General features: G+C 58.2%; 1 protein-coding gene across 1 annotated transcript in view; it reads left to right on the forward strand.

The window, feature by feature from the left end:
• Positions 1 to 21,441, forward strand: part of PI4KA (phosphatidylinositol 4-kinase alpha) — a 140,615-nt gene that overhangs the window by 102,158 nt on the left and 17,016 nt on the right. The window contains exons 30-43 of the mRNA XM_027847472.1: positions 469 to 561; positions 2,089 to 2,245; positions 2,616 to 2,743; positions 8,477 to 8,635; positions 9,132 to 9,283; positions 10,454 to 10,561; positions 12,671 to 12,798; positions 14,428 to 14,547; positions 15,046 to 15,125; positions 18,101 to 18,294; positions 19,052 to 19,142; positions 19,566 to 19,733; positions 20,109 to 20,162; positions 20,914 to 21,034. Coding sequence (XP_027703273.1) covers positions 469 to 561; positions 2,089 to 2,245; positions 2,616 to 2,743; positions 8,477 to 8,635; positions 9,132 to 9,283; positions 10,454 to 10,561; positions 12,671 to 12,798; positions 14,428 to 14,547; positions 15,046 to 15,125; positions 18,101 to 18,294; positions 19,052 to 19,142; positions 19,566 to 19,733; positions 20,109 to 20,162; positions 20,914 to 21,034 — 1,753 coding nt within the window. The remainder of the gene's footprint in view (positions 1 to 468; positions 562 to 2,088; positions 2,246 to 2,615; positions 2,744 to 8,476; positions 8,636 to 9,131; positions 9,284 to 10,453; positions 10,562 to 12,670; positions 12,799 to 14,427; positions 14,548 to 15,045; positions 15,126 to 18,100; positions 18,295 to 19,051; positions 19,143 to 19,565; positions 19,734 to 20,108; positions 20,163 to 20,913; positions 21,035 to 21,441) is intronic.

The raw sequence follows: 21,441 nt of genomic DNA on the forward strand, positions 1-21,441 counted from the left end.
CCGGCGTGCCTCGGTTGGACAGTTGATTGGCAGCAAGCTGTTCCTTCTCTGGAACTGAAGTCTGCCCTCTTCTCACTCCCTCCCTTGGCCTTCATTCTGCCCTCCAGCTCCCTGGCTGCTGGGACCACAACCGCTCTCCCCCCTCCCTCCCTGCCTGGGGGACATCCTCTAGCTCTTGGCCAGTGAATGACCTCGTGCAGGCTGCTGTGATGCAGCTGACTGAGAGAGGAGCCCAAAGGGTCTCCAGAGGTGTCACCAACGCCCAAGAGAAAGCCTGACCAATGTGGGCAGCCTCTCGATTTCCCTGCTTGTTCTGCTCCTGGGCTTTACAGGGGACTTAAGAAAGGCCAGGGGCCTCTGGGACAGTTGAGGTTTCCACTTGGTTCCTAGGAGAGCCTCCAAGGTCAGTAGGGAGAGACTGGCCAGCTGGCTGTGCTCAGACCCGGTGACGCTTCTCTCCATCTCTAGGTAACTCAGCTTACCGAGCGGCCCGCATGCGTGAAGAAAGATTACTCCAACTTCATGGCTTCCCTGAATTTGCGCAACCGCTATGCAGGCGAGGTAATGCCCTCCCACCCCAACCCAGGAAGTCCTGACAGAGGGAGGGCCCTCAGGGCACACAGGGTGTGTGCGAGCTGGCTGGCACCTAGAAGCAGAAGGAGAGTGGGTGGTGCGCCAAACAGGAGTTGGCATTTGTACCTGGCAGAATTTATGGAGCAGGGAAGGAACATGGTCAGCCCTGGGCTTAGAACTATCACGGAGGCTGGTTCCATTGCACCAGGAAGTGGGGAGTGCCCAAGGGGGGGGGGGGCACGTGTAAGCTGGAGAGCCTACCCCTCCTGCCTCAGTGCGCTGACCCTTTAAGAGTGCCCTGTGTGGACCTGGAGTCCCCGAGGACCGCCAGCTCAGGGCTGCTTTCTCAGTCACCAAGTACAGTCAGGTGCCTGGGGGCTGCAGCATTTTTCACTTTAAGGGGTCCTTGTACTGAAAAGGCCTGGAAGCCTGCCTGGCAGCAGACGCTGGCAGCCTGGCACCTGGATCAGCTCAGGGCTCATTTCTTAAGCACCTGCAGAGTGTGGGGCACTGGCCGTGTTAGATTCCGAAGAGTCCCCAGCCTCCTGACATCCGAGGTCATCCTCCTGGGAAACACAGGCCAGGGCAAGACAGCCTACAGAGTGAGGGGATGCAGGAGAGGCAGGCAAGGAGTTCTAGGGAACCTGAGGCAGGAGAGAGCACTGCCAAGGCAGCTTCCTGGAGCCCTGGGGGTGCCTGAGCCAGGCCTTCACAGCAGGCTGCCGAGGAGTAGGTGCCTCGCAGGCCAGGAGAAGGGACTTCCTGTGGCTTGTGTTCTGGGGGTCGGCTGCACTCCAGGTCCATCGTCAGACACCGTGAACTGGTGGAGTCTGTTTGAGGCCACAGGCTGGCTTTGTGAGTTGTGCCCACCAGCCCTGACTCTGCCCAAAAGAAGTCCGTCTGGCGGGCCCATGTCCCACCAGCATCAGCTGCTCCCCTGGCTCAGAACCCCAGGATGGTGCTGGTTGTTAGGAGTCTCTCCTTTCTCTGAAGCCTCAGCTTGCCTTTCTGTGCCCTCTGCTTTGCTGCTGGGTTGGGTCTGCCCTCAGGCGCTTGCCCTGACGGGCTGTCGTGTGCCCCAGCAGACTCTTGGTCTCTGGCTGAGTGTCCTCATTCTCATTCAGTGGACCCTGCCCTCCTCCTGACAGGCCCCATTCTGGTGCCCAGCACCGAGCCCAACTTTCAGGGTCTGAGAGCTGGTAGCACCTGACTTTGGCAGAGCCTCACGACCACCCCATGACAGTGAGGACTGTGGGGATTATTGTCCCCACTGTACAGAAAGAGAAATTGAGGCTCAAAGGGTAAGAGGCTTGCTGAGGGTCACTCAGCTAGTCAGCATCAGAGTTGGGGTTCAAACCCAGGTCTCCCCGATTCCCAGTCTGGCCCTGATCCCAGCACTGTGCTCCCCATCCTGGTAGAGCGAGGAGCATGGCTTTAGTCTTGGTTCATCGGTGCCTGATGAAACGGAGGGCTTTGGTGGCAGCCTTCGCCCGACGATGCCCTGTCTCCTTGCAGGTTTACGGAATGATTCAGTTCTCAGACACCACAGGCCACACGTCCGACCTCAAAAAGCTGATGGTCCAGCAGCTGAACACAGCCTTGGACTCACACAAGGCTCAGCACTATACTCAGGCCATGTTCAAGTTGACGGCGATGCTGATCAGCATCCCAGGTGACAGCAGAGGCCCGAGGGGTGAGGGGCTCTGTCACGTGTCCCACCTTCCCACGCGGGAGATGTCCGGCCCGGGGACTTCACCTCCCTCTCGCGGGCCAGAGAGCAGAAGGGGATGCTCGGTGGGCCTCCGCCCCCCAGCCACAGGGGCTGCACTGAGACTCCGTCCTCTGCTTGTGAATAGATAGCGTGAAAGCTTTTTAAGTCCCTTAGCTGGGGCTGCTCAAGCAGTGAGTTGCGAGGGGCGGGGGGGTTATACTCAGCAACTCAATCAGAAATGTTCCGTTTCCCCATTGCGCGGCAGCCCTTCAGGTGCTGTCAGAGGAGCATCGAGTCTCACCAGCATCTCTGTCTGCCCCTTTGGTTTTAGACTGTGACCCCCAGCTCCTGCACCACTTGTGCTGGGGCCCCCTCCGGATGTTCAATGAACACGGCATGGAGACGGCCATCGCGTGTTGGGAGTGGCTGCTCGCGGGCAAGAACGGCGTAGAGGTGCCGGTAAGGGGCTGTGGGGGCCTGCGGGGGCGCCTGATGGGCGAGTGTCAGCCCCCTCCTGGCTGCGGCCATCGCGTCCTTCTGTGGCTGAGATCACTTTGAGGAGGTGGCGATGGATTTCTGGTGTCTGTTTTACGCACACACACGTACACATGTTTGTGGCAGCCTCTGGTATGCTGTGCCCAGATTCCCCGATGCATTTGTGTTTATCGGGGACATAGAGCTGAGTGAATGGTGAGTGTGACTGTGTCTGCCGGGCCCTGGCACAGTCCCTTGTGTCTCCCCCTCCATGGGCTCAGCCACCTCAGCGTTCCATAAACCCTCCTGAGGAGCGTGCAGGAGCCTTCCTACAGGCCTTCTCGGCTGGCGGCTGTGTGCCAAGCTCCCAAGACACGGTCCCTGCGCTCAAGGAGCTTACGTGCGAATGGTGCCCATCTCCAAACGGAGCCATGCCCACCCCTCCCCTAGTCCGGGCTCTTGTCCCCCTCTTTCCTGGGCTGTCCTGGGAGCAAGCAGAGGCCTGGCTGTCTCCAGGCTCTCCACGGCTGCCCAAGGGCTTCACCTGGAGCTCAGGTCCAGCCGCCTCCCTTCTCAGCTCCCACCTGCTCATCCGGCCATTTCCCGGTTAGACATGCCTGCCTCCCATGGCCTGTCTGTGGCCCCTGCTCAACTGAGCCCTGTCCAGCCGGCTGCTTGTGGTGCCCATCACATGACCTGGCCAGAGCCGACCTCTACCATGCAATCAGCCCTCCCCGAGCATGCCGGTAATGAGCTGTGGCAGTCCCTGCGGAGGGTTGAGGAGAGAACCCACAGGCCTTTGGGGCTTTTCTAACACACAGCTTTCAGCAACTAAACCTTGGAAATGCTTTTGTCTCAAGCTGGGCCAGAGCGGCCTGCTTGCTCTCCCAATATCAGGGGTGACGGTGGTCCTGCTGCCCCCCGTGATGGAACAGCACAGGAAATGTCTTTGGCCTCACCTGCCCCACAGATGTCTCAAAGACCTGTCTGGCATGCTGCAGGGGGGTGATCCGGAGGGTTGCGTGGGCTTCCCAACCCGGACCATGACTGCGGGAGCGCTTTATCCTTGCCCTGCGGGCCAGAACCTGGCCAGGCCTGAAAGAGAGTGGGAGGGAGGGGTTGTCCTTGCCCAGGCCTGAGCTTCGCTCTCTGCAGGGGGCAATCAAAAAGGGAATGTCGAATTGCCCCCCCTTGCTTTCCCCAAGGTGGCAACTGGGCCTGCTGCTCAGGCCCCCGCTGGGGCTCCAAAGTGCCCTTCTCCTTTCACCCGGGATCCTCTCCCTGATCTCCTCTCTGTTAGGAGGGGCCATAATTGTTCTCCCACCACTGCACCTTTGCACAGGTGGAGCAGGAGCCCAGCCCGTCACTCTCCCAGAGCTGTGGGGCCCTGCGTTGGTCCGGCTGTCACCTGGCAGGGTGGCTCTCCCGTGGCTCAGAGCCCGGAGCTGGGCACTTTCCTGCAGCCCCTTCTCTCTGCTGACTGAGTGCCTTCCCTGCTTTACAGGAGATGTCTAGCATGGGGTGTTCAGGGAGGACCCGCCCCTCTGGGGGGAGGGCTGCTCTTCCACCTCTGGCGTCTGCCTGATTCACCCAGCTGTAGCTCCAGGAGCTGGAGCGGATGCACTACACCAGGCCGAGGGTAACTGAGGGGTCTCTAACCCTTCGGTGAGTTGGGGGGCAGCGACTTCCCCACATGTGTGAAGACGTCCTCTCGTGGATTCGTCAGACAAGAGCAGTTTGTTCCAGCGGCCGCGAAGGCGGCTGGAGCAGACACTGTGGAGCTCTTCAGACTTGGTCAGACTTTGATGGCGCTGAAGGAGACAATGAGGCCTACAACTTCTTGCACCTCTGCCTCGCTTCAATCTGATTTATGCACAAGTCAAAAGACATCACCTGTACCCTCTTACCATTTTGAGCTACCTCAGAGTCCTGTGGCGACAGGCAAGTGATGAAGCAGCAGGTGCAGATACGCTGGGAGCTGCAGTCACAACCCTGCATGTAGGCGGCCGTAGGGTCGTGTCCACACTGGAAGCAGCAGTGGCGTTCGGCAGCCCCTGGGTGTCTGAGCATCCTTTGAAGGCCTGCACTGCCCACCTCCTGCTGTGAGGAAGGAACCAGAAAAGATGCCTTAAAAATTGTCTGCTTACCAACCCTGACCTGATTACTGTGGCAGGCAGGGATCCCACCATGCAGTGTACAAAACCTTCTGCAAGGAGGATTCCACTCTCCATCAGTATGTGGCGTGTGTGATGGCTGACACAGAGTCCAACAGACCTGAAAGGTGAATGGCTTGCTGCAAGAGAACGCAGCAGCCCTGAGTGAAACTAGGCAGGCCAGTGAAGGCCAGCTTACTGAAGTTGGGGCTGAATACAGGTTTTTCTGGAGTGGCCATGGTGATGGAGAGTGCCGTGAAGCTGGAGAAGGCTTTGCAATCAAAGCTAATCTAGTCAACAAGCTTCTTTGCCTGCCAAGAGGAGTGAATGACAGGCTCATGACAGTGTAATTGCCGCTTACAAGAAAGCACCACACCACTATCGTCCGTGCCCATGCTCCCACCATGAAGAACATTGATGAGGTCAAAAAAAATTGTATGAAGACCTGGAGACCCTCATCATCAACATGCCAAAAGAGGACAAGCTTGTAATTCTGGGTGACTTTAACGCCAGAGTAGGCTTAGACTTCCAGACTTGGCAGGGAGTCCTTGGGAGAAATAGAGTTGGAAACAGCATCAGCAGTGGTCATTTACTTCTGAAGACATGTGCATCTCATGACCCTCTCGTCACCAACACTGTCCTCCATTTACCTAAACGCAGTAAAACTTTGTGGATGCCCCCCCACAGCAAACATTGGCATTTAATAGACTGTGATTGTAAGGAGAAGAGACAGGATGTGAGAGTGTTGAAGGCAGCATGTGGTGCAGAGTGCTGGGCTGATCATGGACTTATGCTCTAAATAATTCGTATTCAGCAAAAGTGGCGGCTCCAAGGCAAAATGTCTGCCAGAAGAATTAACGTCCACAGATTCGAGCTCTTCTCTGAACGGGAATGCTTTGTTGCCAGCTTGGAGGGAAAATTCAGCCAACCCACAGCTGGCAAGAGTGGAGCAGAAGAGGAGTGGGCAACTTTCAGAGATTCGGTGCACAGCCCTGCATTTACTCATCTGGATCAGAACACTCGCAGACATCAAGACTGGTGGGACGAAAGTGATGGGGAAATTCAGAAACTGCTAAATGAAAAATGAGAACTCCTCAGGGTTTACCAGCAGGAGAGTTCATCCATCTCTAAGAAGGCAGCGTTAATTCCATCAAAAGTAAAGTACAGGGGCAGCTTAGAGAGATGCAGGATTCTTGGCTTAGTGAGAAGGCAGATGAAATTCAGTTTGATGCTGATGGTAACAATCTGGAGCACTTTTATGGTGCCCCAAAGGCTGTGTGTGGGCCAAAGACTTACGGTGCATCTCAACTCCTCAGTGCCGATGGAGCCACTTTGATTAGTGATAAGGACGTGGTCCTGGAGAGACGGGCTGAACGCTTCCGTAGTCTTCTCAATAGACCGCCATCAGTCAGTGCTGAGGCCATTGACCGTTTGCCTCAGGTTGAAGTCAGTCCCTCCCTAGCTGATGTTCCAACTGAAGAAGAGGTGTGAACGCCATTAGGTCCCTCTCCTGTGGCCAGGCACCTCGTGCCTCACAATCTCACTATTCCAGTGAGATTCATACGGTGGCGGGGGGGAGGGGGAATGCACTGCTCATACAAAAGCTGAAATTTTCCAGGTTACATGACAAGAGGGAGTTATCTCCCAAGAGTTCAAGGATGCTTCCGCTGTCCATCTCTATAAAGGTAAAGTAGATTGTCCTGTGATAATTACAGTGAGGGTCTCTCTCTTAGTCACTGCTGGCAGGATTCTTGCCAGAGTCGTCCTTAACAGGCTGATCCTTCGCCTGGAAGGTGGTCATCTACCTGAGGGCCAGGGTGGCTTCAGAAAGGGCTGAGGAACAGTCAATATAGTGTTTGCTGCCCGACAACTCCAGGAGAAATGCCAGGAGCAGAACAGAGGTCTGTACACAATGTCTGTAGATCTGACCAAGGCCTTTGATACTGTCAGTCATGAGGGCCTATGGAAGACCATGGCAAAATGTGGTTGCCTGGAGAAGTTCATCAACATTGCACATCAATTCCATGACAACATGCGTGCCCAGGTTCTGGATGATGGACGATGCTCTCGTGCTTTCCCAGTCACCAATGGAGTGAAGCAAGGCTCTGTGTTTGCTCCCAGGCTTTTTAACAGGATCTTTTCTGTGATGATGTGGGGATGCCTTCAATGAGGATGGACATGACATCAAGGTCAGCTACTGCGCTGATGGTCAGTTCTTCAACCTGAAAAGGCCACAAGCCGAGACCAAAGTGGAGGGAGTGTTGGTGCATGGTTTTCTGTTTGCAGATGATTGTGCAGTCAGTGCAGCCTCGGAGGCCGAGATGCAACAGAGTATGAACCGATTCTCTGCTGCTTGTGCTAATTTTGGTCTAACAATTAACACCAAGAAAGCACAGGTGCTCCAGCAGCCGCCATCTCACCATCCAGACGTGGAACCACCGGTTACAGCAAATGGAGACATTTGGAATGCTGTGGACAAGTTCACTTACCTTGGTAGTGTTCAAACTCTGCTGCAGAGAGCGCAACTCCAATGGGCTGGCCATGTGATTCGAATGCAGAACGTGGGCTTGCCAAAAAGACTGTTTTATGGAGAACTCACACGGTGGTCAGAGAAGCGATACGAGGACACTCTCAAGGTCTCTCTGAAGAACTGTGGAGTTGATTGTGAGACATGGGAGACACTGGCACAGGACCGCCCAGCATGGCGTGCCCTCCTCAGAGAAGGCGCTGTGCTCCGTGAGCAGAGCAGAATGGAAACCGCACGAAGGAAATGCAGGGTGTTCAGATGTGGAGGATCCACCCCAAATGTCCACATGGACTATGCTGAGCTCTTGCTGGTCTGATCGGCTACAGTCGGACCCACTGAAACGTGGCTCCAGCGAGTGAATCAAGGACAACCGCCACCCAGCATGGGCCTGGGGCCTGACAGCAGCCCCTGTGCCCCCAGCACTTCTCCCCTGCGTCCTCCCGGGTTAGGGGTGCAGGCCAGGCCTTGTGTGTTGTCAGGATGGACCTGAGGGCATTCCATTGCAAGACTGTGCTTCGCCTGGTAGGCAATGAGCTCCCTGTCAGCATGAATGTTGATGACAGCTTGTCCCAGATCTCCAAGATCTGTTCCAATTCCAAAGGTCTGGGGTTTGCTGGCACTCTCATTTCACCTTCCAGGACTTCCTCAGAATAGAAATTTGGAGCAGAAATGGATGTTAGAGGTCACCAGGCACAGAGGAGAAAACTGAGGTCAGAGAGATAGGCTGACTTGGCCAGAACCACACAGCCCTCAGGGCTTCCTGCCACCAAGGCCTGGGCTCTGTCTGCCACCTCTCCAGAGGTGGCATTACTGAGGGAGCAGCTCAGAGCATCTGGCCTGTGGGAGCAGGTCTTGGGTGGCCACTGTGCATGTGACCCTGGGTGGCACGATCCCTTTTCACAGGCATTAACTGAGGCCCACACTTCTTGGGGGTAACCGGGCCTGACAGAGCAGTGACTTGGAATCCTGGGGTCTCTGCCGATCTCCCCGTGCTCCGGCTCCTTCACGGGACTCTAAGCGGGCATCTCGTATTTCTAGTTCATGCGGGAGATGGCCGGTGCCTGGCAGATGACAGTGGAGCAGAAATACGGGCTCTTTTCTGTGGAGACAAAGGAAGCGGATCCCTTGGCAGCTTCCGAAGTGAGCCAGCCGAAGCCATGTCCCCCCGAGGTGACGCCGCACTACATCTGGATTGACGTGAGTGCCCCCCGGCCCACCCTCTCAGGGCCTGGGGAGAGGGGCCTGGCCACGGCAGCCAGGTGCCTAAGCATCTGCTCAATGCCGAGCACGGGCTGGGGAGTGGGGAGGTACGGAGCCCAGAGAGGAGTCAGACCCTGCTCTCAGGCAGGGGGGTGAGACACAAACACATTAGAGAGGAAAAAAGTGTTCCGTGAGGTTGAAGAGGGACCTTTGTTTACCCCCAGAGAGATTAGGGAAGACTTCCTGAAGGGCGGGGGGTAACAGATGGTTATGAAAGTGGAAGAGGTGCCAAGGTGGGAAAGCACAGAGTGTGTCTTGGGAGCAGGAAGCCGCCTCGTTTGTCAGGTGTGCGCGATCAATCTGGGAAGGCTGGGTAGTGCCAGGCCATGAAGGGCCTGGGGACGAGGCCGGATGAGCGGGCCATGAAGCAGTTGAAGGCTGGGCAGCGGGCGCCCTCCGGGAGCTCCATCCCACGGCCTGTGTCTGCCCACAGTTCCTGGTGCAGAGGTTTGAGATCGCCAAGTACTGCAGCTCAGACCAGGTGGAAATCTTCTCCAGCCTCCTCCAGCGTTCCATGTCGCTAAACATCGGGGGCACCAAGGGCAGCATGAACCGGCATGTGGCGGCCATCGGCCCCCGCTTCAAGTAAGCCTCTCTTGTGTCTCCAGGGAGGGCCCTTCCTTTACAGAGGAGAAAACTGAGGCCTGGCTCCAGTAAGGGGCGAGCTGAGAGTGGCATCCAAACCCTCCTGGTTCCCAGGCTGGTGGAACAAGGGCCGTACGAGTGCCCGCTTTTTTCAGATAGGTTAACTAGGATTAAAGAGAGGAGAGTGACTGGCCTGCTATCCCACAGTTAATGAGTCTCCTGAGCCCCAGCCCCACACCTTTCCTCTAAAACCCTCTACCTCCCCTACAATTTGTCCCTGGACCAGAGGCCCAGGCCTGCCACCCACTATGCATCCCATAAGAGGACAGATGCCACCTACTGTGTGTCCCACAAGGGGATGGGTGCCGCCTACTGTGGATCCCGTGAGGGGCAGGTGCCACCTACTGTGTATCCCATGAGGGGATGGATGCCACTTACTATGCATCCTGCAAGGGGACAGATGCCACCTACTGTGCATCCTGCAAGGTGACAGATGCCACCTACTGTGTGTCCCACAGGAGGGGGGGACAGATGCCACCTACTGTGCCTCCCATGAGGGGCAGACCTGATCCAGGGGAGTGACTTTTCAGACCTCTGTTGCCTTGGCCCCAAGCAGGCAGTGCTGTGGATTCAGCCAACGGTAATCAGGCACGATGGGACATCAGGTTTCTGTTGTACCCTTTTAGCAGTGTTATATTTTCAGTGACAGACGTTGGTGATGTCTGAAGAGTGTGCCATCCTCCATGCCCCTGTCTTCCAACCCTGGGGCTTAGACACTGCCAGGGTCATGGCCCATGTTTAGCGGATGAGGGAACGGGCTGAGTGCAGGGTTTTGGTTTTCAATATTATTGTAAATGATTTGCTTGTGAGTAATTGTGGCAGCCACGCCTCGGCTTTGAAGCGGCATTCCTCAAGAAGGCACCAGGCCCCTGGTGCCATGGCGAGGCAGGGTCCGAATCAGAGCTCTGAGCCCCGGGTGTCTGGGGCCCTCAGCAGGATGTCCTGTCCCGCTCCCTGGTGACTCTAAGGCTCGGCCCAGGTTCTGCCTTCGCGTGTGGGCTGTGTTGTCCTCGCCCTTTACACTGACCCTGGGGGGCGGGGCAGAGGGCCTCTGGGTCACTGGCATTCTCCTGCCTTGAGCGTGTACCCCTGTGGCCTCCCCTCTTCCAGGCTGCTGACCCTCGGGCTGTCACTGCTGCATGCTGATGTGGTCCCCAACGCCACCATCCGCAACGTCCTGCGCGAGAAGGTGTATTCGACTGCCTTTGACTACTTCAGGTACGCCCTCCTCTCCTGGATCCCCAGGAACCCTGCACACAGCCCTGCCCTGGCCCCACGGCCTCTCTTTCTGCTCTGTGACTCGCCTTCTCAGAGCCGAGAAGGCATGGCAATGGCGCCTCATTACTGTAGCGGCTGGATTTCCCTTCACTCCCCTGCTTGTATTCCTTAGCAAGGATGAAGACGGCTCTCTCACGGTGCCCGCCTCAGCGGCTATATGGGAGTCACAGGTGCAGGTGACAGCCCTCCCATGTGGCGGGGCTGCTCCGACTGGTAGCGTGGCCCTCCCACTTCAGCATCCCTGGGGGTGGTGGGGGAGGAGCTGGAGTCGGTGCCTGAAGCCTGCCCAGCTTGGCCTGGCAGCTCCAGGCGCCATCACCAGCCCCTGGGATTTCAGGAGCACAGGCGCTCCCAGCAAAAGTGCTCCTCGCAGTCTTAGCATGCCCAACTTGCTCTCATCCATTCATCCGTCCATCAATCCAAGAGCCACCTGGGGCGTCAGGGGCTTCCTGGCTCTCCGAGATGGGCCAGAATTGCCGGCCAGGCAGGGTTTGAACTCGGCTCTCCCTGGCTCTTTCCGTCCTGCTTCGTGCCCCACCTTTGTGGCCCAGGGGGACACCAAGGTGATGTTTTGCCGTTTCCAGAGCGCTTTGTGGGTTGCTCTGGGCTGTGATGAGGATGGTAGAGCCTTAAGTATCTTACACTGCAACCCCACCCCCAAAGCTGTCGAGCCCATGTGGGAAAGTAGGAGACGGCCAGGCTGGGAGTCCAGGGAGGCATGAGTTTGAATCCTTCCTCAGAGCTGGCTGACCAAGGACAATCACCCTCAATGTCCTCATCTGTAAAATGGGCCAAGCTTCGATGCTTTATCAGTGCTGCTGTCACTGAGCCTTCATGGTAGCTGGGGGAGCTCCAGGCTCCAGGAGATCTGGCCTACCCACCAGCCCCCAATGGGTCCAGGGATGGAGTAGAGTGATCTCCTCAAGAACCGCTGACCTCACTGCCTTCCGATGTCATTGCTACCAACCAGAGATGCCCAGCAGAGTGCAGGAAGACCCCTGCCCATAGTGGGGGCGGGGGGGGGGGTTGCTGTTTCCTGAGCTGGTGGCAGGGAGCCCTTGTGCTGATGAAATCAAGAATCTTTTGCAGTGCAAAGCAAATACGGAGACCCTGGGGGGTCAGGCAGCAGAGGGATTTTCCTACAGTGCAGGTCTGACCATGCCACCCCCTACTCAATTAACTCCAGCAGCTCCCTGTGGCCTGTAGGAGCAAACACAAAATGCTCTGGTTGGCCTTCAAGGCCCTTCTTAACCCCATCCCCTCTTACCTTTCCAGAATTCTTAATTATAATGATGACAGTGATGATAGCTAACATTTATGTGGCACCTAGTATGTGCCAGGCACTATGCTAAGGCCTTTACAAATTTTTATCTCAGTAGATTCTGACAACAACCCTGGGAGGCAGGGGCTATTATTATCCCCATTTTGCAGATGAGGAAACTGAGGCAGACAGCGGTAAAGTGGCTTGCCCAAGGTCACACAGCTAGGAAGTGTCTGAGGCTGGATTTGAACTGAGGTCCTCCTGACTCCAGGCCCAGTACTCTATCCACTGCACCACCTAGCTGCCCTTTACTTACACCTCACTCCCCGACACATACTTTTTGATCCCATGACCCCAGCCTCTTGGCCATTCATGAACACGACCTCCATCTCCCAGCTCTGGGCATTCTCTCTGGCCATCCCCCAAGCCTGAAATGCTCTCCCTCCTCCACTCTGACTACTCATCTGCCAGGCTTCCTGTAAGTCCCAGCTAAAATCCTACCTCCTCCAGGAAGCATTCCATGACCTTCCCTGTTAATGACTTCCTGTTTGTGCTATATGAAGCTGCCTTGGTATCCATCGATCTACTTGTTGCCAGCTCCTGGCAGGCAGGGCCTTACCCAGGGCCTGTCACACAGCGGGTACTTGATAAATGTTGACTGACTGATGGCTGACGCACAGCCCGGCCTGTGTTAGGGATCACAGGTGATGCCATGGGCATGGCCTAACTTCTGAAGGCTCACGGCTTGTTTAGACTCTGAGCCTCCTTTCTCTTCTGGTTGTTTTCAGCTGTCCCCCAAGGTTCCCTACCCAAGGAGAAAACCAGCTGCGTGAGGACATCAGCATCTTGATCAAGTTCTGGACTGCCATGTTCTCCGATAAGAAGTACCTCACTGCCAGCCAGCTTGTGCCCCCAGGTGAGTATGGCCCTGGGCCTGGGAGGGTGTGGCTGGAGCCCACCATCTGGCCCATTCACCTCCCCACCTTACTTTCCATCCCCCCACCACCTCCTCTAAGAGCCGAGCCAGTAAGGAAGCCACCAAAACCGAGCTCCCCTCTGCCAGCCGGAGTCCCCCGACTCTTACTTTACAGATGCGCTTACGTGGTCTTCAGGTGAGAAGGGTGGGGACCGCGGCTAAGCTCAGCATCCTGCAGACAGCAGCGCCTGGTGCTGCTCGTGCTACCTCCTGATGACCGGGGAAGAGACAGAGCCAAGGGCACACATGTGCCCAGCAGCTGGGAGCCATGGAGTCCTCCTCCCCCGGAGTCCTTCAGGGCATCAGCGTGTTAAGGCCCAGTCTTGGACGTTCATAAAGATTCAGGAGTTCAGTGAGGGCACCGTGTGCTTTAGAAAGATTGTTCCTCACTTCACGCTTCCCTAAGAAGGGGCAAGCCCTTGGCTACCCAGAAGGATCCCGAGGTTTCTGGAGGACCAGGCTTTACCGTCCTAGAATGTGTGCTAGAACCTAGCATCTTAGACGTCCAGAGCTGGAACACTCCTCAGTGGTGTCTCACCCAGTCCCGGGAGGGCCACAGGAATCCCCAACCAGGAGGACCTCCACCGGTGGGGGGCTCAGCTCCCGCAGTCCCAGGGGACTGCAGAGGCATCTGATCCCACCAAGTTCTTGCCAGGATCCCCTTTCAGAGCATTTCTTGCGCAGGAGTCTTGTAGGCTGCTCTTGGAGATCTGCTGCTTCTGCCCACAGTCTGCTTCCTTGTACCTCCCAAGCAGGGGCAGGAGGAGAAGGGCTGGGATGTGCCCTTTCTGAAGCGTGGGCGCCAGAGGCGTCGGCCCTGGTTCTAGAAGCCGCTTAGGGCCCTGGGCGGATTTCCCAGCAGTCCAGTTGAGCACATGCTTAGTTGTCCGCTTTGCACAAGGCGTGGTGTGCCAAATGTTGAGAGAGGCCCCAAGCCCCAGTGAAGGCAGCCCAGTGTGCAGGGGCTCACCCCCAGCTGAGGAATTAGGTACACACATATGTCATAGCCAGTGGGACGAGATAATGTCAGGAATGAGTTGTGAGGTTGAAGGCAAGAATCTGGGAAGGCTTCCTGGAGGAGGTAGGATTCTAGCTGAGCTGTAGACCGTGGGCAAGAGTTCACTTGGCATAGAGGGAAAGTGATGCCATTGCAGACAGTGGAGAGATGAGCCGAGGTGTGGAGATGGGAGCCTGGAGGGCTCAGGAGAGAGCCCGTAATGTGCATGGGCTTGGGCAGCAGAGACTGTGGAGGTCAGGCAAAGAGGGGGGACCTTGGCTCAGCAAATGGCGCGCAGCCCCCAGAAGCTCAGCAGACAAGCGTGGCCCTCAGAGTGGTGTGTCAGGAAGATGGTTTGGAGCAGGGGAGAGAATGGAGGCCCCCAGAGGGAGATGGCCGGGGCAGCCTCGCCCGCGGGGCCAGCACACAGAATGGCCTCTGCACCCAGAGCAACCGCCAGCCGCCTCAGGCCACGGCGCCCCCTCTGCTGCGGGATAGCGCAGAGTAACTAACCCCGTGTGCTTTCTCTCGAGAGGCTTCGTTTCAGGCTCCCGTGTTGTGTTTGACTGTAGATAACCAAGACACTCGGAGTAACCTGGACATTACCGTCGGCTCTCGACAGCAAGCCACCCAGGGCTGGATCAATACTTACCCTCTGTCCAGCGGCATGTCAACCATCTCCAAGAAATCAGGTCATCTAGTTCTTTGTTCATGCGCCCGCCTTGTCTTTTCTCTCCTCAGCAAGTGCTCAGTCCACGTCCACCGGCCTGAGTCCTTGCTTGAGCTTGCTGCGCCATCATCATCGTTGTGCTCCGCCATCAGCACCTCCATCCCATCATGCTCATCGTAGCCCCTGGTTAGCGCAGCCGGCTGTAGGACAGGGAGGGCCTGAGGAAGAGACTGCGCCGGCAGCTAGAGTGGCGAGGCCCGCAGCTGGCCAGCATTGGGGGAGGCCCCGGGCTCAGCATTGGGATAGCGAGGCTGGTGCAGCCCCAGCCCTGCTCTCCACCTAGAGTCCAAGTGCTCACGAGATGAGGAAGACCAAGACGGGCACCGGGCGGCCCTTCCTGGGCCGGCCACGGAGCCTCGGCCAGGCTGTGCGTGGTTTGCCGTCCGCCGCAGTGACCTGGGAACTGAACCGGACGGCCACACTTACGGAGAAATTCACTCTTTCTCTCTTTCCGGTCAAGGGATGTCCAAGAAAACCAACAGAGGCACCCAGCTGCACAAGTATTACATGAAGCGGCGGACGCTGCTGCTGTCCCTTCTGGTGAGTCAGTGCATTTGGCAGGTGACGGTCCCTCCCCCCCCCCCCCCTTGCCACGGCAGCCTTTGGGTTGGTAGGCCACGGTCTGCCACGTGCTCTAACGCCAGCCTCTTCGTGGCCTACCAGGGACGCACCTGCCCTGTCGGGTCGAGGGCCCTGGCCCCAGGTGGGGTCTGCTTGAGGGGGCTCGGCGTTGGGCGGCTGGCCGGCCACTTGGTCAGAGCAGCTCGCACCCCACAGACATTGCAGATGGTGCTCAGCCCAGCCGTGGTGGTGACAGAGTGAGGGGCAGGGGGCCCCCTCTCTAAACTTCATCTTAGCTCTTGGTCCTCTGCATGGGAGGGCCTGCGGCAGGATGTGCTCAAGATACAAGTGGAACCCACGGCCACCAGCAAACACTTGTCCTACTTGCCAGGACAGCCGGGTGGGACAGCTGCTGAGGCTCCAAACGCAGCCAAGGAGAAGGAGAAGCTGGGAGGAGGGGGGCGCCAGGGGGCCAGAGGGTGCCGCAGCCTTCCTGAGACATTACCAGGCTCCAGGGGACCCCCGGCTGGGCCGGGTCATTCCTGGGATGGCTGCCCCTGTTCCTAGCAGTGCCTCAGTGGGCCCCTCCAGCGTGGGTTCCTGCCGTCTTCAGTCAGTTCCCCAGAGATTTTTATCATGAACTCTTAGAACCGTCATATCGCGGTCCAGGATGGTCAGTCGGTCAAGCATTTATTAAATGCCTGTGATGTGCCAGGCGGTGTGCTGAGCACTGGGGTACCAGCAAGAAGCAAGCTGGCCCCTGGAAGCTTCCATTCTCACGGGGAAGACAGCCCCCAAAAGGGCGTGGTACCGGATGAAGGCCCTCCTTCTGCAGGAAGCCCCTTTAGCACCAGGAGCACCTTGGGGGCGGGGCTGAGGGGGGGTCTCCTCATCCCCAGCACTCGTCTCAGGGTGTGTCATCCCCAACTCAAGCCCTCGTTCCCGCTGCCCCCTGCGGTGGCCTCAGCAGGGCTTCCCCGGGCCTGATTCTCCTCCACTCAGCTGCCATCCTCCCAAAGCATGGGCCCCTCCCTCCCAGGGGGTCTCAAGGAGCGGGGAGCAAGCCCTCCGTCTGGCTTCTTCCCCTGGACCGTCTCCCAACGCCCCACCTCTCACCACTGAGTCTTTGCATTGGCCGTGGCACACACCTTACAGGCTCTCCTCCTCACTGCCACCTTCTGGCTTCCTTTAAGACACCCTTAAGGGGCAGCTAGGTGGTGCAGGGGATAGAGCGCCAGCCCTGGAGTCCGGAGGACCTGAGTTCAAATCCAGCCTCAAACTCTTTGCACTTCCTAGCTAGGTGACCCTGGGTAAGTCAGTTAAGCCTGATTGCCTCACAGAAAAAAAAAAAATAACTGGAACTGATTGTGTGCCATGGGAGACACTGGCACAAGACCACCCAGCATGGCATGCCTTCATCAGAGAAGGTGCTGCGCTCTGAGCAAAACAGAATCGAAGGAGCTCAGAAGAAACGCGAGATGTGCAGATGAAGAGAATCCCGCCCGAAGGTTCACACGGACCATCTGTGCCTGATGTGGGAGAGCCCTCTGAGCTCGTACTGACGCGATCAGCCACATTTGGACACCCTGGACCTTGAGTGGCACAGTGACGTGCTTTTGGTCCCCTTTGAGAAGGAGGGGCGGCAGCCAACCAGCCAAGGGTCCCCTCATCTGGGAGGCCTTTCCCGGCTCCCCCAGCTTGTGCTGGCCTCCCGTCCCCGTGCTCCAGATATTACAGGGAGCTGGTTGTCTGTCCATCGTTGGCCTCAGAGCCCCTGCCCAAGGCTGCGTGCGGTGCCAGACGGCTGCCCTAACCCTGCCTGATAAAACCAGAAGCCACCTGCTCATTAAAGCTATTCGTGAGGGGCAGCTAGGTGGTGCAGTGGAGTCAGGAGGACCTGAGTTCAAATCTGGCCTCAGACACATAACACTCACTAGCTGTGTGACTCTGGGCCAGTCACTTAACCCCAATTGCCTCTCTAAAAAAAAAAAGCTACTCGTGACAGTCACAGGTCGGATGAGATGCAAAGTGGAAACCGAAGGGTTTCCCATAGTGCCCAAGTCCCCCTGATGCATTCCTGTCTGTGGGGAGCTCTGGGCTAATGGCACAAAGTCCACAGGCACGCCTCGGGGAATGCGTGTTGTCTGGGTGCACATCGGGAGCTGCCACAGCCCACTTGTCCAGGAGGAACCTCGGCAGCCCTGAGCCCAGCCCCTCATTTTACAAGTGAGGAAACTGAGGCCCTGGCAAATGAAGAGACTTATCCAGGGTCACCCAGCTCCTAAGGGCCTGGGGCAAGATTCTCACTGGGGTCTTCTCAACTCCAGGCCCAGGCTTCTATCCATTGTGCACCCAGCCATCTGCTGAGGGCATCAGACAACTCCTGGGAAAGTGCCCAGTTATTTAATGACCCAAAACAGGTCCCCAAACCCCAGGCCTCTCTCTGCTACCAAAATTCCTTTCCGGTGTATAAGGAAGGGCAGTCAGGGGTCCTCCAGCCTTGCAGGGCCTCCATGCATGTCCCCATCATGCCCCTATCACAAGTTCCCAGAGCCCTCTCTTCAATCTGGCCTTGGAGGTGGGCAGGGCAGAGGCCGTTCTCACCATTTTCCTGGAAATGCTGGGGCCGTGCACGTGGCTTTAAGCGTGGACTGGCTCCTCAGAGCCGCTTGAAATGATCTGCCTGTGGCCAGAGGCAGCGTGGAGGCTTCTGGCCTCGGCCCAGAAGACCTGGCCCTGCCGTCACCCCTTCTCCCTGAGCCTCGCGGCAATGGAGCGAGCGCTGCTGTGGCAGACAGCCTGACGCTGGCGTGCCAGCTGGCCTTGAGTGCTGGGCCTCAGCCGCCTCATCCGGGTGCCACCCACCTGCCCACAGGCCTGGTGCCAGCTGTGCCAGGCTCAACGTGAGCTCTCCTGCATAGGGGAGGGGCTGACCCTCTTCTTGGTTCTTTCAGGCTACAGAGATCGAACGTCTGATCACGTGGTACAACCCACTGTCAGCCCCCGAGCTGGAGCTGGACCAGGCCGGGGAGAGCAGCGTGGCCAACTGGAGGTCCAAGTACGTCAGCCTGAGCGAGAAACAGTGGAAGGACAACGTGAACCTGGCCTGGAGCATCTCCCCGCACCTGGCCGTGCAGCTGCCCTCCAGGTGGGCGCCCAGGAAGGAGGCAGGGAAGTGGCTCCAGCGAAGCCATGTGGGGGCCAGAGGCAGGTGGGCAGCCCCCTCGGGGCCATCCCTGTGTTCGTCCATGAGGATGAAAAGCTCATGGTGAGATTGGAAAGGCAGGGGGTTTCTGAATGCCAGGCCAAGGAGGCTGGGCAGAAAAGGCTGCCAAGGAAATGATGCCTGGCAAACCTCCACATGCTGCACATTAGCTATTGTTCTTTTCCCTGAGGGCTTCAGAAAAACAGGAGGGATTGTTCTTCCCTCCCAGACTGTGCCCCAATGGAGGCAGGCTGGGGGGGGAGTCATGGAGTGGCGAGCCTGGCCTCAGGGCTGGGAGAACTTGCCTTTGCCCCCTTCCTTCATGCCGTGACCCAGGGCCCAGGGTCAGGCATGCAGCCCCTAAATGGTCTAGTCCAGTCTGGGCAGCTCTTGGGAGCTTTGAAATGGCCAAGTGGGGGCCAACCTGCGGTGGCAGGGGCTTCCCCTCCTGGGGTGAGCAGGCACCAGCTCTGCCCTTGGCCAGAGGAGAGGCTGGTGTCTGCTTTCTCGGTGCCCTCCAGGCTGATCAGACGGTGCCCGCTGGGGAAGGAGGTCAGCGGAGCTGTCCAGACCGTCCAGCCCGTTGCGGCCAGGCCTCCTCCTGTCTGCCAGGGGTTTGACTCGACTTTTCTGTCTCACCTTTTTCTGTTGACGTTGAGGCCCGTATCTGTTAGTGCTCATCTGTCCCCGTCTGTCTCAGATTCAAGAATACGGAAGCCATCGGCACCGAGGTGACGCGGCTGGTACGGCTGGACCCGGGCGCCGTCAGCGACCTGCCAGAGGCCATCAAGGTAGCGGCCCTCCCTCCCCGCTGCTCCCCTGCTGCTCCCTCGGGCTCACGGCCTGTTGCTGTTTCAGGAGGAGGCCAGGGTGCGTCCTTTGCTTTGGGGACCCAGCTCCACCAGGGGCTGCTCTGAGCCTCAGTTTCCCCATCTGGGTTTGCCTGGTGCTTGCCATGGAGCCCCCAGGCGTGGAGTGTTTTGATCTGTGCTGGCTGGAAGGCTATTGCTGCTACACCCCAGGGGGTCTTTGCTGCACCCCCAGCCCTGCTTCTCCCTCCTCCCACCCTCTGTGCAAACACACTGAGAGCAGCGATGACCTCTCCCTGTGAGCCTGGGCATGCCTGGGCTCTTGGCCACATTTTATGGAGGAGAAGCGAGTGGGCGTCATGCATGGGCACGTCGCTGAAGCAGCCTCTGGTCCCTCCCCTCCAGTACCTGGTGACCTGGCACACAATTGATGCAGACGCCCCCGAGCTCAGCCATGTGCTGTGCTGGGCCCCGACAGACCCGCCCACCGGCCTCTCCTACTTCTCCAGCATGTACCCGCCCCACCCCCTCACCGCACAGTATGGAGTCAAAGTCTTGCGGTCCTTTCCTCCGGTAAGACCCCCTCCTGGGCCCCCCACACCCTGCCCACGGGCCCAGCCTTCACCCTAGGCCTGGCCGGTTGTAACGGGGAGGTTCTTGTCTTCTGAGCTTTGAGTAGAGCAAGAGCTGCTCTGCAGCGGCGTCAGCCCATTCCTGCCCTGGCAGCTCCCGAGCACGTCCTCCTGGGAGTCAGAGCCAGTCTGTGCCCAGCAGCCCGGGGAGCCCATCTCACAGATGCTCCCTCACCCATGACGGAGCGAGCACTTTGGCGCCTCTGGGGGAGCCAGCTGTGGGCAGGGGCCTTAGGCCACCTTTGCTTCATTTAATCTTGGCTGGTTTTTGTCTTGATTTTCCTCTTTAATCCTGGCTTTTGTCTCCCCTTCCTAGGACGCCATTTTGTTCTACATCCCCCAGATTGTGCAGGCCCTGAGGTATGACAAGGTGAGGCTCTCCCTGCCAGCGGCTGCCCTCCCCTCATGGAGGCCGTGACGGTTGTTTGATCGATGAGCCAGGGGTCTGGGCACACGGGGGCCAAGCACAGGCAGCAGGAGAGGGCCCAGGGGCCCGAGGGCAGAGGCAGGAGGCCGTGAGGGCAGGGGCCAGGCGCCGGCTGTAGGCCCACAGCAAGGCATCCTTAGGCAGACCCCAGGTCATCAGGGTTTCACCTCCTCAACGGGGTCTTCTGCAGCACTCTCGGCCCCAACAGAGCAGTTTAGGAGTTCCTGGTCTACTTTAATTTTATCCTTCAAAAAGTGTGGGGAAAAGGCCTGATTGGGAGGAACCGTGGGAGGTCAGTGGCCCAGGAAGGACCTCTCCCCCCGCCCCAGGGCCCTGGCTTTGGGAGAGAAGACAAGGCGGGATCTTGACTCCTCAGCCTGAGAGGGGGACGTTGGCTCCCCAGGGAGGGTCCCTGGTGGGATATGCAGAAGCAGGGGCCTGTCCGTGGGATAGCCGTGGTGGGGACGCCCCCCAGCACTCTGCCGGCCCATGGGCAGCTGTGGGGGCCAAACCTGGGCAGGCGGCAGGAGAAGCTTGCCCCACCCCCCACCCCGTGGGACTGTGGCTGGGCGGGGCTGCGCTCATTTTGGCCACGAGGGGGCAGCAGGGGTCACACGGCCACGGCTTCCTCCCTCACCTGTGCACACCTTCCCTGGGGCGCGAGGGGCGCCCGGGGGCCCTGGTCCGATTGCAGATGGGCTACGTCCGGGAGTACATCCTGTGGGCAGCGTCAAAGTCCCAGCTCCTGGCGCACCAGTTTATCTGGAACATGAAGACCAACGTCTTCCTGGATGAAGAAGGCCACCAGAAGGACCGTGAGTAGTGTTTGGCTGTGCCGCGGCCCCCCATCCACCCTGCCCATCCCCCCAGTCCTGGCTCACAGCCCACTCTCCCAGAGGAAAAATCGAGGCCTTGGGCTTGAAGGGGTCTTCTGCCTTTGTTTCTGTTGCTTCACCTTTGGGGTTGGGTTGGTCAGAGACCCCAGGCAGCCCCACGCGCTCGAAATGTTCCTGGCCTTGGACAGAGTTCTGCCGCGTGTCCCTTGCCTTAGTCTCCCAATCTGTGAAGAGGGCAGAAGAGTCAGCTTTTGCACCATCTGACTCAGAGTCCTTTGAGAGCAGGGGTGGGCGCTGGGGGCGGGCGTGGAGAAGCCCCTCGTGGCCACCATCCCCTCAGCTCTGCTCCCCAGGGATCCCCTTGCCGGGTCCAGCTCTGGCCACGC

Source organism: Vombatus ursinus, unplaced genomic scaffold (assembly GCF_900497805.2).
Source record: "Vombatus ursinus unplaced genomic scaffold, bare-nosed wombat genome assembly UNPS02015411.1, whole genome shotgun sequence".
Taxonomy (NCBI): Eukaryota; Metazoa; Chordata; class Mammalia; order Diprotodontia; family Vombatidae; genus Vombatus; species Vombatus ursinus.